Here is a 16,447-nt window from a genome sequence, read left to right as displayed (position 1 = left end):
CTCTAATTTATTAATTTTGTGAATGTTTATTTTTAAAGAACTTATGATTCAGATTTTTTATTTGGCTTCTGCTAAATAGTTGCTTTTAGCTCTTAATGTCTTTACCCAACTCTCCATTTTTAAATATATCTGAACCAATAACTTAAACAATTTTAATTTGTATTGTCTGTGCTTTTGCAATGTGGTAAACAATGAATAGAATTTAAAAACTGAATGCAGCAGTTTCTTCAGTACCTGTGTCTGGACTGACCTTTGGTGTGTGGCCATCTGTCTTAGAGAACCAGAACTTGACTTCATACATGTTTTCAGGAGATTTGGCTGTAGAAACATGATTCTGCATGTTTGTGGGCAGAGAAAATGCATTGAATTGACACTGTTTCTATCCTGGGCAGTCCTCATTTATAGCAGCATGTCACTATTTGAAAAAAAAATTCAGAATGCCTTCACGTATTTATTCTTATTCTATCTTTGTAATACTGCATGGATTAATTATAACCATATTTTAGTTTCACATGTACAAACAACTTTACATCTCTGAGGCTTCAGAGCCTGAATATCAGACTTGTATGTCGTTATTGTAAAACAGTATGAGTGTAGGTAGTATTTTCACAAGGAAGAAACTCAAGCTTTTCTAGTGAGAGGAAGTCTAGGTCATGTTGGGCATGTTCATCCTTAATACTGAAGCAGGATCCACTTATGAGCTCTTTTCCCATTCCAGGAGAAGGTGGACAGGAAAGCTTCCAGCAATCCTGACCTTCATCTCAACAGGGCAACGGTAAGACCCATAAGGTGCAGTCCTCTGAAGCTCAAATAAAAAACACATTTAGGTCTTAGCCTGTGTGGATAACTGAGTGTACAGAGGGCAAAGTTGGGTACAAACTGGGAGGAAAGTCAAATTATTCTAAGAAAAGATGGTTCAATTAGACTTCATTTTCTGGCAGAGTCACTAGAGGGGAAGGACAAGTGGGTGAGGTGAGAAGGGCGAGATGGTTTAGGAGTCTTCTGGAACATTAAGTACAAATATAAAAACAGAATGACCTGATATCGGCAACTTGACTATTGTAGAGTTTGGAAATTAGCTTCCATCTCATCATCATCTTGGCCAGGAAAAGGAACATTTGTGATGGGAGAGGAAAGTAACTGGGAAGGAAAAGAATCTGTTTCTCTGGGTTCTTATCCCGCTGTGTCGTTATCCCCTCTGCATAGTTTGTTGGTATCTACTTACAATTGGGAGGTCTTGGATTACTTTTTGCACAGCTGCATAAATATGAAGAGAGCTATGGGGAGGCCCTAGAGGGCTTCTCTCAGGCGGCAGCACTGGACCCTGCCTGGCTGGAGCCCCAGCAACGAGAACAACAGCTCTTGGAATTCCTCAGTAAATTAACCAGCCTCCTGGAGAGCAAGGTAAAGATGTGTCAGCGGAGAAACCTACTCTTTAATTCTGTTGTTGGTCAATAAAATAAGAAAAGAATAAGCACAGACAGGGGTAACCCCACAGAAATGGGTGGGTGGGAGGGAAGGACTAGACTCTCAAGGGAGATAGTACAGTGTCCAGCTTCTTAACCTGTTTACCCTTCCTTTGCAGGGGAAGATGAAGGCCAAAAAACTGCAGAGCATGTTAGGAAGCTTGCGTCCAGCCCATCTCGGCCCTTATGGTGATGGGCACTATCAGTCAGCCTCAGGGCAGAAGGTAACCCTGCAGCTCAAGCCCCTGAGCACGTTGCAGCCTGGTGTGAACAGTGGTGCTGTGGTCCTGGGAAAGGTGGTGTTTAGCCTAACTACAGAGGAGAAAGTCCCCTTGTGAGTTTCCTTCGGCTTTTTTCTTTTTCTTCCGGATGAATTGCCCACTTCCTGGCCCTCTTCTGGCAGTTGAAGGCATTGTTAGCTGTCTCAGATGGGTGACTTCTTCCCATCTGTGTGCAAGTGTTGTCTCTGGGTGATACCTAACAAGTCTCTCGACAGCTTTTGTAGATTCAATCATTGCCTGCTTTTTTCCCGAGGCCAATGCTCTGTGGATTCGTACATTTATAGCCCAAATTTAACAGACATGTTTTGTTAGAAGGTACAGAAACCTTAAAATTCTCCTGCCCCTTTGACTGTATTTTTTTATTGGTACATTTTAGATATACGAAATACCATTTATCACAGGCAATCTGTACCTGTACATGATGTGTCTTAACTCTTCTTTTCCCATTTCCCTCCCTTCTTTCTGCCCACTTCCCCTCCTTATCTACAAAAGCTTTGATTCCATTATTTTGCTTCTTTTTTTTTCTTGGCCCCCCTCCCCATGCCTCTTCTCATTTGAACATTTTCTCCTCATTTCCCAATATCTGTTATATATTTTAGTCCTTATTTACACTTTCACTTTTCTCACACCAGAGAAACAATATGGTATTTAAATCTGTGTGTCACATTTGTTTGACTGAAGAGTGTGGTCTCAAGGTGCATCCATTTAACTAGAAAGTTTGTCCTTCTTTATGGCTGAGTAGTACTCCATTGTATAAAAAAGCTATATCTTCTTTATCCATTCATCCATTGATGGGCATTTGGGCTGTTTCCAAGATTTAGCTATTACAAATTGTACTTTTATAAACATGGGTGTCGTTATGATATGATGCCTTTAATTCTTTTGGGAAGATAACAAGAAGGGAAATAGCTAGGTCAAATGGAAGCTCTAGTTTTAGTTTTTTGAGGAATTTCCACACTGATTGCCACAGTGGTTGTACAAGGCTGCATTCCCACCAAGAGTAGAGAAGGGTTCCTTTTCTCCCGTAGCTCCTCTAGCATTTTTTTTTGGTTGATTTCTTGATAATACCCATTCTTTTGGCAGTTAGATGAATTCTCATTCAGCATTGTTTTAACTTGCCCCATAAATTCAGTTCCTTTGTGTTTATTTAAGCAAGTAAATGCAATGTTCTGTGAACTAGTATGTGGTTTATTTTGGAGAATGTTGCATGTGCAGCTGAGAAGAATGTGTATTCTGCTGTTGGGTGGAACACTTTGTAGACTTTAAGTATATTCAAAAGTTTGGTTCAGTTTTGATACTTGTTTGTTGATTTTTTTGTCTAGTTGATCTGTTTGTGACAGTGGTATATATTGAGGTTCCCTGTTAGAATTGTATCAGTGCCTATTTGATTTTTAATGTCTAAAAATATTTGTTTCATATAATTCAGTGTGCTAGTACTTGGTGCATATATGATTGTTCTTTTTGCTTGTTTTATTCCCTTTAAAAGGATGTAATTGTCTCTGTTAGTCAGTCTTTGCCTGAAATCTACTTTGTCTGCAAATAGAATAGCTACCCCTGCTTTTTTCCAGGTTCTTTTGCATAGAGTATTTTTTTCCATCTTTTGACTTTTAGTGTATGAGGGGTTCATGGAGTTGTAGTCCTCATCTCTAGAATGTCTTTCAGAACATTTTGGAGGGCTGGTTTGATGGTCATGAATTTCCTTAGGTGTTCTTTGTCACAGAAGTAACTTATTTCTCCATCCTTTTTTTTTTATTTTAAAAAATAAAAGAAGGAAAACATATTAACAGACAGACATCCATTTATAAAATAGCATAAGAACAATACAAACAAAACAGTTACAGACAAACAAAGTGGTTTCTTAGGAAAACAGAGACACAGACTGATCAAACAAGTAATCATTAACTGTTCCTTTCTGTAGAGCAATAGAAGACAGTAGTGTAACTATGTTAGCAATCCTGTATATACATACTTACATAATTTCCCCTTCTTTTGCTTCTCTTTTCCCACACCGCAGTTGCCCTTTACTTTTGGGCATTATCCTTTCATTACACGATGTCTGTCACACCTCCTAGTTTTTATTCACTCTTTCAGATCTTACACTAGTGAGACAATATGCTTCTTACACATGCAGGTCTGATTTATTTCACTTTTTTGAAATCCTCTTCAATCTCTTTTTTCAGAATACTGTAGTTTCCATTGAATAGATCTTTTACTTCTTTTGTTAGATTGATTCCTAAATATTTCAGTTTCTTGGATGCTGTTGTGAAAGGTATGGTTTCCTTAATTTCTCTCTCAGTCTGTTGTTTGTGTATAGGAGTGCTATTGATTTTTGGGTGTTGACTTTGTATCCAGCTGCACTGCTGAATTTTTTGATTAATTTAAGCAGTCTTCTTGTGGAGTTTTTGGGGTCTTCCATGTAAAATATCATGTCATCTGCAAATAGTGATAGTTTTACTTCTTCCTTTCCTATACTTACTCCTTTTATTTTTCTCTCTTGTCTAATTGCTCTGGCAAATGCTTCCAGAACTGTATTGAACAGGAGTGGTGATAGCGGACATCCTTGTCTTGTTCCTGATTTTAAAGTAAAAGCTTTCAATTTTTATCCATTTAAAATGATGTTGGCTGTTGGTTTGTTTGATCAGGTTAAAGTAAAGACCATCTATTCCTATTTTCTGTAGAGTTTTTATCATGAATGCATGTTGGACTTTGTTGAAAGCTTTTTCTGCATTTATTGAGATAATCATGTGGTTTTTGTCTTTAGCTCTATTGATACAGGCTATAACATTAATTGATTTGTGAATATTGAACCATCCCTGCATTCCTGGAATGAATCTGACTTGGTCGTGGTATATGATTTTCTTGATAATTTGCTGCATTCTATTTGCTAGTATTTTATTGAGTATCTTTGTATCTATATTCATTAGGAAGATTGGTGTGTAGTTCTCTGTCTTGGTTGGGTCTTTCCCTGGTTTTGGTATCAGTATCATACTTGCCTCCAGAAATGAGTTAGGGAGAATTGCTTCCTTTTCAATCCCATTGAAGAGTTTCATTAGTGTTGGTATTAAATCTTCTCTGAATTTCTTGTAAAATTCTGCTGTGAATCCCATCAGGGCTTGGGCTTTTCTTTGTCAGTAGGTTTTTGATCACATTTTCAATCTCATTAATTGATATTGGATTGTTCAGGATTTTTATATCTTCTTGATTCAACCTTGGTAATTTGTACATATCTAGGAATCTGTCCATTTCTTCTGAGTTTTCTATCCTATGGGAGTAAAGATTTTCAAAGTAGGTATTAATGGTCTTCTGAATTTCTGTGGAATCTGTAATAATTTCATCCTTTTCATTCCTTATTGCATGAATCTGAGTTCTTTCCTTCCTCTTCTTGATAAGGTTGGCTAGGGGTTTATCAATATTATTTATTCTTTCAAAGAAGCAGCTCTTTGATTCATTTATTTTTTGGAGGGTTTTCTTTGTCTCAATTGCATTAATTTCTACCCGGATCTTTATAATCTCCCGTCTTTGGGCTTTGGGCTTGACTTGTTCTTCTTTTTCTAAAAGTTTGAGGTGCAGCATTAGACTATTTATTTGTTGTCTTTCTGTTTTCCTTATATGTGAGTTCATCACTGTTAATTTCCCTCTGAGGACTGCTTTCATTGCATCCCACAGATTCTGGTAAGTTATATTTATATTTTCATTTGTTTGTAGGTGTTTTTTATTTTCTTCTTTAATTTCTTCTGTGACCCAGTGGTTGTGCAGGAGGTTGTTGTTTAATTTCCAACTATTTATGGAGATTTTGGAGTTACTTTTGTTGTTAATTTCCAATTTCATTGCACTGTGGTCAGATAATATGCACATGATAATTTCAAATCTTTTTCATATTGGTACGTATGCTCTATGGGCTAGAATGTGGTCTGTTTTAGAGAAAGACCCATGTGCAGCTGAGAAAAATGTATATTCTGATGTTGTGGGGTGGAAGACTCTGTATACTTCTGCTAAGTCCATTTGTTTGCAGTTTTGGTTCAGATCTGTTATTTCTTTGCTGAGTTTTTGCCCAGTTGACCTATGTCTTTGTATCAAAGGGGTATTGAGGTCCCCTATTACAACAGTATTATTAATTATGTGGGTTTTCATGTCTGTTAAGATTTTTCTTATATAGTTTGGTGCTCTGATATTTGGTGCATACATGTTTGTGATTGCTATCTTATCCTCTTGCAGTTTTCCCCTAACAAGTATATAGTGACCTTCTTTATCTCTTTTGATTGTTCTTGGTTTGAAGTTTACATTGTCTGCAAACATAATAGCCACACCTGGTTTTTTCTGGGTTCCTGTTGCATGGAGGATTGTTTTCCATCCTTTGACTTTCAGTCTGTGGATTTCCTTTTGAGTAAAATGTGTTTCCTGTATACAGCATATTGTTGAATTTTGTTTCTTAATCCACTGTGCCAGTCTGTTTCTTTTGACTGGTGAATTGAGACCATTTACATTTATGGTTATAACTGATATGTGCTGACTTATCATTGTCATGTTATTTACTTGCTGTTTGTTTCCTACTTTTCCTATCTGTTTAATTGCTTGTTCTTCTTGACAGTTCCTTTCTGTTGTTGTTCTTGAAATTGTGGTTGTTTTTTTCTCTGTCTAGAATATCTTTTAGTACTCTTTGCAGAGATTGTTTGGCACTCATGAAGTTCCTCAGTTGTTCTTTGTCATGGAAATATTTTATTTCTCCATTGAATCTGAAGGAGAGTTTGGCAGGTTACATCAGGCTTGGTTGGAAGCTATTTTGTCTCAGGACCTGTAATACTTTGCTCCAAGCTCTTCTCCATTGGATGGTTTGTGTTGAGAAGTCTGCTGTGATTCTGATGGGCTTTCCTTTATAGGTAGTCTGTTTCTTTTCTCTAGCAGCTTTTAATATTCTGTTCTTTTGCTGAATTTCTGGGATCTTGACTATTATATATCTGGGTGTAGTTTTATTTTGGTTATGCTGTTTCATTGACTCATATGAGTTGTATATTATTCCTCTTTGCCTCATCTTGCAGCTGTTGAATTGATTTTTCCTGGTTCCTTATTGCTTTTAAGAGATCCTTTCTTTCATGGTTGCTAGCTGCCATGCTTTCTTCAAATTCTGAAATTCTGTCTTTGGCTTCATTCAAGCTTTTTTGGCAGCTTTCAATGGAAGCTTTGATTTCCTGGAAGTCTTCTGAATCTGGTTCATGCATTCTAAGTCATTTCTATATTTTTCATTTAATGTTTCTGTCCATTGCCTATGTTCTTCTATTTTCTTATATGCTGCTTCTTCAGATGTGCTGAGCAGTTCTTTCATTATTATTGTCATTTCATTTTTTGCCCGAGAGATAATTTCTGATCTTAGCTCTTCTGTGGCCTCATGAAGTTGTTTCTTTACTTCCATTGCAATCATTTCAGCAATTTTAGGCATGTGTTTACCAAGTTCTCCTATGCCAATATCTCCTGGACTTGTTCTGAGTGGGGTGGAGTTCTGACATTGTGTTTTAGTCCTTTGTCTTGTAATGTTTGATACCAGATGCAGAAAGCTCAGTCTCTCTCTTCCTTGGCAGCTCAGCAAAGGTGGTTAGTGTCCCTAGTTTTCCTGGTGGTCAGCCTTGCCCCTCAGTGTTCACTGAGATACACTGCTTAGTTTGGGGTTTTCCGACAGATGATGAAGTGTATCTAGTTCTCCCAATTCTCAGACACGGACTGTGATGTCAGCGGATGGCAGTCCGTCTGATCCAGCATCCCCTCGCAGTTCAGGGCACGCGTATGACCCAGAATTGAGTTGCACTGGTGGCACAATCCCGGACCAGTGGACCTGTGTTCTCAGGCAGTTTAGGGTACAGGCAAACCCAGACACAAACTACAGGGTCAACAGTTTGTGGAGCACCCGATTCTGTGTCTCCAGGCAGTTCAGGATGTGCACAGGAGCTAGACACAGCCCTCACCAACAGCAACCACAGGGTGCCTGTGTCTGTGACCTCCAGGAGGTCAGGGCACAAGCAAAACCCAAACCCAAACTGCGTTGACAGCAGCTCGTGGAGTGCCCACTCTAGTACCTCACTGGGTACTGGGTACGCTCAGAGAGGGCCCACACGTGAACCCCGGTGAGAGCAGTTCTTGGGCCTTCTGAGGGAGGATCTCATGTCTGCACTGGGTGCACGGAGGGCAGAGCCTCAGACTGTGATGGTGGCAGCATTGTGGGTTATCTGCTCTGCCCCCAGGAAGTAGATGGGAAGTACCTGGTTCTCTTGGGGGTAGTTGGGCTGGGAACTGTGCTGTCAGTGGTTCTCAGCTCACCTAATTCTGTTTCTCCAGTCAGTTCAGGATTCACAGAGGAGCCAGACATGGGCCGCACTGACAGCGATCACAGACTGCCTATGTCTGTGACCTCCAGGAGGTTGGGGCACAAGCAAGGCCCAAACCCGAACTGTGGTGTCAGCAGCTTGTGGAGCGCCTGCTCCAGTACCTCACTGGGCGCTGGGCATGCTCAGAGAGGGCCCACACGTGAACCCTGGTGAGAGCAGTTTGCGGGCCTTCTGAGTGAGGAACTCCTGTCTGCACCAGATGTGCGGAGGGCAAAGACTCTGGGTCTCCATCCATTTTGGAGGATAGTTTTGTGGAGTACATCAGTCTGGGCTGGAGACTGTTTTCTTTTAGGGCTTACAATACTTCACTCCAAGCTCTGCCTGACTTGAGGGTTTGTGTTGAGAAGTCTGCTGTGATTTTGGTGGACTTTCCTTTATAGGTGATTTGTTTCTTTTCTCTAATAACTTTTAATATTTTGTTTTTGTGTTCAGTTCTGGAATCTTGACTTTTATATCCCTTAGTGCAGTTTTTTTTGATCATGGCTAATTGGAGTTCTATATACTTATCTGTATGTCAGATTCTTTTTATGTCACTTGCGCTATCTTGTGCCTTTTCATTGACACCAGTCAATCTTATGTTATTCTTCTTTGCATCATCCAGCACCTTACAGATTTTTTTTTGTCCCCCCTTGGTATTTTTAAGAAATTTTTCTTTTTATGATTGCTAACTGCAACCCTGTCTTCAATATCTGATATTCTGTACTCACATTGGCTCATTCTGCTCTGTATACTTTCAGTGGAATTTTTAATCTCCTAGATATCTGTTAGAATCTGTTTCATGGGTTCTATTTCTTTCCTATGTTGGGTGTTCATCGCTTATGGTTTACATTCATGGGTTAGTTCCTCTATTTTTTTTTTTTTTTATTGATATCTGCTCTAGAGTCATTAACCGTGTCTTTCATTATGGTCACCATCTCTGTAGTTATCTGAGAAACTATTTCTGATTTGATTTTTTTCTAGAGCCTCATTCATCTGCTCTGTTACTTCACTGTTACTACTTCAGAGAGTCCAGGTGGGTAGCTTTCAAATTACTCCACTTCATTGCCCTGTGGGTTTGCCTTTGGTGAGCTGGAAGTTTGGGGTTACATCTTGCTTATGTGTCTTCTCATTTTCTATTTTTTTAAAGTTTAATTCCTGAGTTGATGCTTGTAAGTCACTTATGACAAGTATTTAGAACCCCTAGGAAATAACTACTCCGCAATGTCTTTTAGGTATAGCTGGTGTTTGGGTTTTAGTCTGTTGCAGGATCCTACCTGTTCAATTTATTGTGAATGAGAAGTTGCTGCTTATTTGGTATAGCCCCTGGTTCTTTGGTACTGGCTTATAATACTGTTTATGACTGTTAGATAGTCTCAGTCTTGGCCTACTAGGAAGAACAACTGATTGGAACAATTACATCACCTTGGCTAAAGTAAATCAGTTTTCCCTCTTCCCAAAAGTCCTCTCATGACTTTTCCTATGTCTGTTTTCTTAGGAATTTTCAGTTGCCTGGGTTGCCCTCAGAGTTTTCCAAAAAAGGACAAATTGTTTGTCCTGTTTGGATTTACATATACATAGGGAGTTCTGGAAGGTGAGCTTTGAGTTAGAACTTAAGACCTGTTTGCAGAGCTTTTCTCAGATGTCATTTAATAAATATTTATGTAGCATCTAGTGTGTTATATGGGGAGGGGGATTGTAAAGGACCCAGTGAAGATGGGTGGCCATAGTCTGGCAGAGGAGTGAATTAAGAATATTCATTTAGTACACTTTTGCAGTTTGAAAAATTATGATTTGGTGTGTGCCATAACTGCGTGTCTTCCATCCACTTCCTAACCCATGGTTAATTGGTTTTTCCTTCCTTTCTGTACTGCAGTGGTTTATTTTCTATGACCACCACCAGTGTCTTTCTGGGGATCTTACCTAGTGGCTTTTACTACATCCTCCTAACATTCTGAGTTAATCTTTCACAACCTTCCTGCTCCATCCAGATTGAAACACAATTCACTTTACATTCCTGAGCATCCTCCACAGCACTTGCTAGAGGTGTGTGTAGTTGGTGAGTTAAAAGGCGGCAACATAGTTTGAGAAAAGCTTCATTAACTAGAGCAGAACTATGACTAAGAGGAATGAAAAAAGGATCTAGATAAAGAGGTTTCAAGGAAACTTGAGAACAAATAAATATTTTACCACTCCTTGGTTTTTGTCTTTTTTTTTTTTAATTGCCCAACTTCTCAATGTTAGGTTCCCAGGACTTTTTGTTCTTTTCCTTTTTTCCCTATACCAGGATGGCATATCATTGCCAACTTTAGTCCTTTGTCAGTCCTTGTCTGATAAAGTGTGTAGGAAGAGTCTCAGACTTTCTTTGGATTCATCAGAGGAGTGTTTTGCTTGTTTGTGCTGTTTCCTGTAAATTCACGTTTGTCAAGCAATCACATGGTGCTGATCCAGACCATCTTATCTATAGATCATCTTGCTTGATGATGTCATAGAAATCCAAGGGTGTGGGTGCTCTGTGTGCTAAGATGGATGTTTCAGCCCAGGCCTTTTTTCTAGGCTGTGAATCTCACTATCTTAACAACCTCTGGGCTGCAGTTGAAAATCTCTTAATTCAATATGATCGGCATGACTCACCTCTTCTTTCTCAACTGCTTCTCCCTGGATTCCCTGTTAGTGAATGGTATCATCGCTCCTCAGTCACAGAATTAAGAATTCTGGAAATCATTCTAGATTTCTCCATTCTTCTGTGTTGATGCAATCACCAGTTCTCAGAGTTTTTCTGTTTTTTGTTTTGTTTTGTCTTTTTGAGACAGGGTCTTGCTATGTAGTTCAGGTTGTTGGCGTTGAGCTCACTTTGTAGCCCAGGCTCGTCTTGAACTTGCAATGGTCCTCCTGCCTCAGCTTCCCGAGTGCTGGAATTACAAGCATGTGTCAGCACGCTGGGCCGAGTTTTTCTGTTTTGTCTCCACTACCTTAACTTAGCCTCTTATGACTTCTTCAGATTTACTCTTGACTCTTGTTTTCTGTCAGCGTTCCACATGCTGGCAGAAAATCAGATACCAGTCTGACCACTGCCACTTCCTGTTTAAAGTATTTTGCTTGGCCCCGGTCGCTTTGGGGACAGTGTGAACTCCTGTGCTTAGCTCAGCACGGAGCCCTTCATGCTCTGCCTGTCTTCTCAGTTACCCTCTGCTGCTTTGCCACCTGTGCCTCTTCTTTCAACTACGCCACTGTTTCCAAAGCTTCAGAGCAGCTGCTTTCATGCCCTTCACATTCCACACGTTAACTCAGCCAGATGACCCCCTATCTTCTTTTTGATGCAACTAATACCCCAGCAGATTCTGAAAATTTTTAAACATGTAGCAAAATTGAAAGAATTTTATAATAAACATCAGTGTACTTAATTAACTACTATATTGTACAACTATGCAGTAATATATTTCACTACACTTAATTTATCACATGTCTATTTATCCTACTATTCATCCACTGATACATCTTACTTTTGGTCCATCTCAAAGTAAATTACAGGAATTAGTATTCCTTTCTCTAAATACTTTGGCAAATGTTCCTTAACTGAGTTCAGCAAATCCATGTGTACATTTGCTGAGTTTTGGTGAGTGCACACAACCATGTGATCGTCACCGTCACCTTCGAGGTCCCCTCATGCTCCTTCCAAGTTAGTCTTGTTCCTGTTCCCCTAAGGATTCTTTTTTTTTTTCCATAAAAGATTAGTTTTCCTGTTTTATCCTTTAAGATTCACTTTGAGTGTTACTTCCTCGAAATCTCCTGCTTTCCAGTTTTGATTTAGCCATTTTTCAACCTGTAGCTCATACTGTGGTTTCACTGGATTTGCATAGGAAAAAGCTGTTTGACACTGTACTGTGATTTTTTTTTCCTCTTGTGGTTCTGGGGATCTAGAATCTGGGGCCTTGCCCATATTAAGCAGGCATCGTGCTACTGAGCTACACCCAAGCTCAAGAGATGGCTTTTTTGTTTAACTTCTGTTAGACTGTAGGTCATTCACAGTTGGACTGACTCTTACTGCTAAGCATAGTGCTGGACACTTACGTAATATTCAGTGAACATTTGTGGAAATAAGCTGTATTTTTTTTTCTTTTTAATAATCTGTATTGATAGTGATGGTTAGAGGGTTTGGTTGAAGGTATGACAGTTAAATTGAGAGAGCAGGAAATATATTTTAGCCTCTACATTTTGGACTAGGTCATTGTTAATATTTGTTGGAGGGCCTTTTGTGTGAGTGCATGTGTCCTAAATTCTTAGCAAAGTAAAGATTACTGACTTGTGAATGCTTTTTAAAGATAAGAAGTATCTGAGACAAGTGAGGGTTCAGACATACATGGTGTGCTTATAGGTTTTTTGTGTAAGTAACTAGAAAAGCGTTTGTTTATTTTGTCAGTATTTTAAAACCAGTTTCTGTCCCTCTTTCTTGCCCATTTACCTTTCTTCCTCCCTTTCTCCATCTTAACCCGGCAGTACATTTGGCTTGGTAGATTCAGATGGACCTTGCTATGCAGTGATGGTGTATAACATAGTCCAGAGCTGGGGCGTTCTCATTGGGGACTCGGTCGCCATTCCTGAGCCTAACCTTCGGGTTCACCAAATTCAGCACAAGGGAAAGGTGAGTGATGGCTAGGATTCAGTTGCAATTCATAGGTTCCAAGCTGATCTCTTTTTAAAAAATACTGTAGGCATAAAAGTAAATCTTGCATGTGTGAGTGTGTATGGCACACATGTATGTTTATGGCACTTATACACACAAATATATATATAAATATACATGTGTACATGTATACATCAGGAGCCTGCCAAAAAATGTATACATCAGGAAAAGAAAAACTTTAGTAAATATTTTAATACTAAACTTATGGAGACATCATTGAGATTAATACAAGTTACCTTTGACCTCTACAATTTTAAGAGTTGCTCAAAATGGAGGCCATTAGCTTCCAGACATTTATTTATCAGTGTGGCAAACTGTTAAAGTATGTATACATTTTTTTTTGGCTGCCCTCCCCTTTCTCTGTCTATATATATGTATATGCACACTTTTTTGTTTTATTTGTTCATTTTTTCTTCAAACTGACTTTGTGTACATTTTAGATATATATAACGATCACATTCATCACAGAGAATTTGTACCTGTACATGCTATAACTTGATTCTTTTCTTTTTTCCATTCTCGTATCCTCCCTTCAACCCTGTTGTTTGGTTTAATAAAAGGAAAACTACTGGTAAGCAAAAGAAATGTAAAAAATGGAGTGAAAGCCAGGTGTGGTGGCACATACTTGTGACCCTAGCACTCTGGAAGGCTGGGACTTACTGAGACCTTGTCTCAAAATAAAAAATAAAAAAAGGTTGGGGATATAGCTCAGTCTGAAGCCCTGGGTTCAGTTCCTAGTACCACCACCACCAAAAAAAGGGGGCGAAGTGTTACCACTCAGATGTTACTAGTAACTGTTGGCTGTACATGCCGCTAGTCTTTTTTCCTTTTTAGAAATACACTTTCATCCCTGTTTATAACTTACTCATGTGTAGGATAGTATATGCATGTTCGAATGTTTTTCATGTTTTTTTTTTTGTTTGTTTGTTTTTCATGTTTTGAATTGACAGGTAGTAGTGATGGTAATGACAATTAACATTTATTGAATACCTAACTGGGTGCTCGGCATTGCTAAGAGTTTTGTTGCCTACATTTCCTGGTTTAATCTTCATGGACATGTTATGGGAGTAGGTATTTAACCATGTTTTTACCGCTTTGGTCAGAGGCAGCCAGTATGGTACACTGACTAAATCTTGCTTTCCACCTGTTGCAGGCCTGAGAGCTAGAAATAGTTACCGTATTTTTACATGAAAAATGGAAAGAAATATATTTTGCAATATTCAAAGTTAATGTCCATGAAGCTTTCAATTAATGGAACAAGCCATACTTGCTTGTTTACTATTCTGTTTGCTTTTCCATTACAGTGTCAGAGGTGAATTGTTGCATAACAAAGACCATCTGGCCTATAAGGCCTAAAATATTTACCATCAAGCCCTTTAACAGAGTGTAGTGTATTCAGTATTTTCTAGGTTATTTCAGTTTTTCCTATTATGAAAGTAGTGTAGTGAACATTTTTGGTGTTGTTAGAGATTGAACCCAGGTCCTCACACATACTAGGCAAGTGCTGTACCACTGAGCTATGTCCCCAGCATAAAAATGTCCTCGTAGTGAACATTTTTATATCTTTGCCCACACCGTTATTTCCTTTATTAATTTTTAATGTGAAATCTTGGGTCCAAAGAACATGGAGAATATAAGGCTTTTAGTACATACTGCTGGATTAGTCTCTGGAAGGTTTACCAGCGAGTTGTGGATGCATTGTTTTTCTGTGGTTCTCAACACTGAGAGGAAACCTCTAAAAATTACTTGCAGATTTTATGTGAAAAATATAGTCCCAATACTGGTTTAATTTGGTTCCTTGATTATTTGTGAGGCTGAATACTTTATTATATGTTTGTTGACCATATTTCATCTATAAATCACCATTTTTTATTACTTGCCATTTTCCTGTTATGACTTTTTAAAAAATTGACCTATGAATACTTTTTAACTTATTTTACTTGGACTTTAAATATGTCTTTTTTTTTTTTTTTTTTTTTGTACCAGAATTTGAACTCATGACCTTGCGCTTGCCAGGCAGGCACTGTGCCACTGAGCTATATCCGTGGCCCACTTGGACTTTAAAGAGCTGGATTCACACTGCTAGTGGAAGAATATACATGTATGATGTAATACATGTGTATTATACATATATAATATATAGTGCATGTATGCATTTTTAATTTTTTGAGGCAGGATGTGGCTCTGTAATCCATGCTGGCCTTGAATTTCCTGTGTAGTGCAGACTGGCCTTGTGCTCACGATCTTTGTACCTCAGCTAACTGAGGATGCCACCTATGCCAATGCATGGTTGATGGTTTTTAGTGACTACTTAAAAAATACATTTGAACTGGGAAGTGAGCTAATATCTCACTGGTATTTTTTTCTGCTACATGTTTTATTTCTTCTTGATATAAAAGGAAATAACTTTAATTTGTATTTGGCAGATTAATTTAGGGCCTCAAAAAGTCCTGGACTAACAGCCTCTCTCGCTCCTCTGGCTGTGGTTGGTTGCTATGTATCTGGCTAATTGTGAAGAAAAGTTGTGGGGAACAGAGTCTGTGAGAGCTGGAGGTGTCCTTTTGTCAAGCAGTGAGAGGAAGTTGCCTCTGTTAAATCAGAGAACTGTCCTGTTCCTGTAGTTATTCTATTATACCCTACTTGCCCTGTATTTTCTTTACGAATGTTGAAAACAGCTCAGTTTTATCTAACATGTGAGAGAGGTGAGGGGTGTATATAGGGGAAGGATGGGGAGAATGTTGCAGGTGGTGAATCCCCTGTTGGAGTTTCTTCCACCTTCAGGTCTGTGATGACCCTCTTTCTCCTTTCTTTCAGAACTATTCCTTTTCCAGTGTTCGTGTGGAGACACCCCTCCTGCTCATGGTGAATGGAAAGCCTCAGGGCTCCAGTAGCCAGGCTGCTGCCATGGTGGCATCACGACCACAGTGTGAATGATCTCTCCTGACCTCCATGCTATAGAGGGAGCAGTGGCACGGAGAAAAGCTCAAGGCACTGGGCCACTGGATCAGCCACATCCAGTGACTCCACTGGGATCAGGGGAGGATGCGTTTTACATGGAGACTCCCGTCCCGGAAGATTCTCTTAACTCTTCCCTGTCATGTTCCAGATCCTCCAGGGCCACACATGTCCCTGGCGTATCTCTCCTGCCTCTTTGACTGCTGTCTGTTTTAAGCAGAGTGTCGCATTGGTGGAAGTGTTGGGATCTTGCCATGGGAAAAAATCCCCAGGATTCGTGCTCTTGCCTCCTTCCTGAGTCTAATATATATATGTCAGTTCAGTATTTATTGCTAAGGGAAGGGGACTTAACTTTTTAATGGCTTGATTTTTGAGCAATTTTTATTTTTATTTTGAAGATTTAAGTTCTTTCTTTGGGGTGGGAACAGAATTAAATTTTCTTAGAAAAAAAATACCCTGTAGTTTGGTCTGCTTTATTTTCTCCAGTCTTAGATTCTTGCTTTTAGGTTGTCTTCAATCTGTTGGAGTAATCTCTTGTTTTTGGTCTTTATACAAAATATTTTTTTCTGGAAATCCCAGAAAGGACTGATAGCTCCAGAAATTTGCTGAAGACCAGCTTCTTTCCATTTTCTCATTCTGTCACCCCTAATGGTGGTTGCCCCATTGTCTGAGATGGACAGATAGTGCTATTCTGACAGTGCTCCTATGCCC

General features: G+C 39.1%; 1 protein-coding gene across 5 annotated transcripts in view; it reads left to right on the top strand.

Moving 5' to 3' along the window:
* The window catches only part of Ttc5 (tetratricopeptide repeat domain 5), a 31,359-nt gene extending 15,171 nt beyond the window's left edge, over positions 1-16,188 (top strand). For 2 of the 5 annotated variants that reach the window (XM_013508558.1, XM_013508560.1), the window contains exons 6-11: positions 719-775; positions 1,207-1,404; positions 1,586-1,800; positions 5,414-5,419; positions 12,595-12,739; positions 15,596-16,188. In XM_013508558.1, the coding sequence (XP_013364012.1) occupies positions 719-775; positions 1,207-1,404; positions 1,586-1,800; positions 5,414-5,419; positions 12,595-12,739; positions 15,596-15,715 (741 nt within the window). In that variant the 3' untranslated portion in view covers positions 15,716-16,188. The remainder of the gene's footprint in view (positions 1-718; positions 776-1,206; positions 1,405-1,585; positions 1,801-5,413; positions 5,420-12,594; positions 12,740-15,595) is intronic. The other 3 variants (XM_005412043.2, XM_013508557.1, XM_013508559.1) reach the window with 3 other exon arrangements.
* The last annotated feature ends 259 nt before the right edge of the window (positions 16,189-16,447 follow it).

This window comes from Chinchilla lanigera, unplaced genomic scaffold, assembly GCF_000276665.1.
Source record: "Chinchilla lanigera isolate Chin_1 unplaced genomic scaffold, ChiLan1.0 scaffold00149, whole genome shotgun sequence".
In the NCBI taxonomy this organism is placed as follows: domain Eukaryota; kingdom Metazoa; phylum Chordata; class Mammalia; order Rodentia; family Chinchillidae; genus Chinchilla; species Chinchilla lanigera.
Note: the sequence above shows the minus strand (reverse complement) of the source record. Positions and strands in the feature narration are given on the sequence as shown.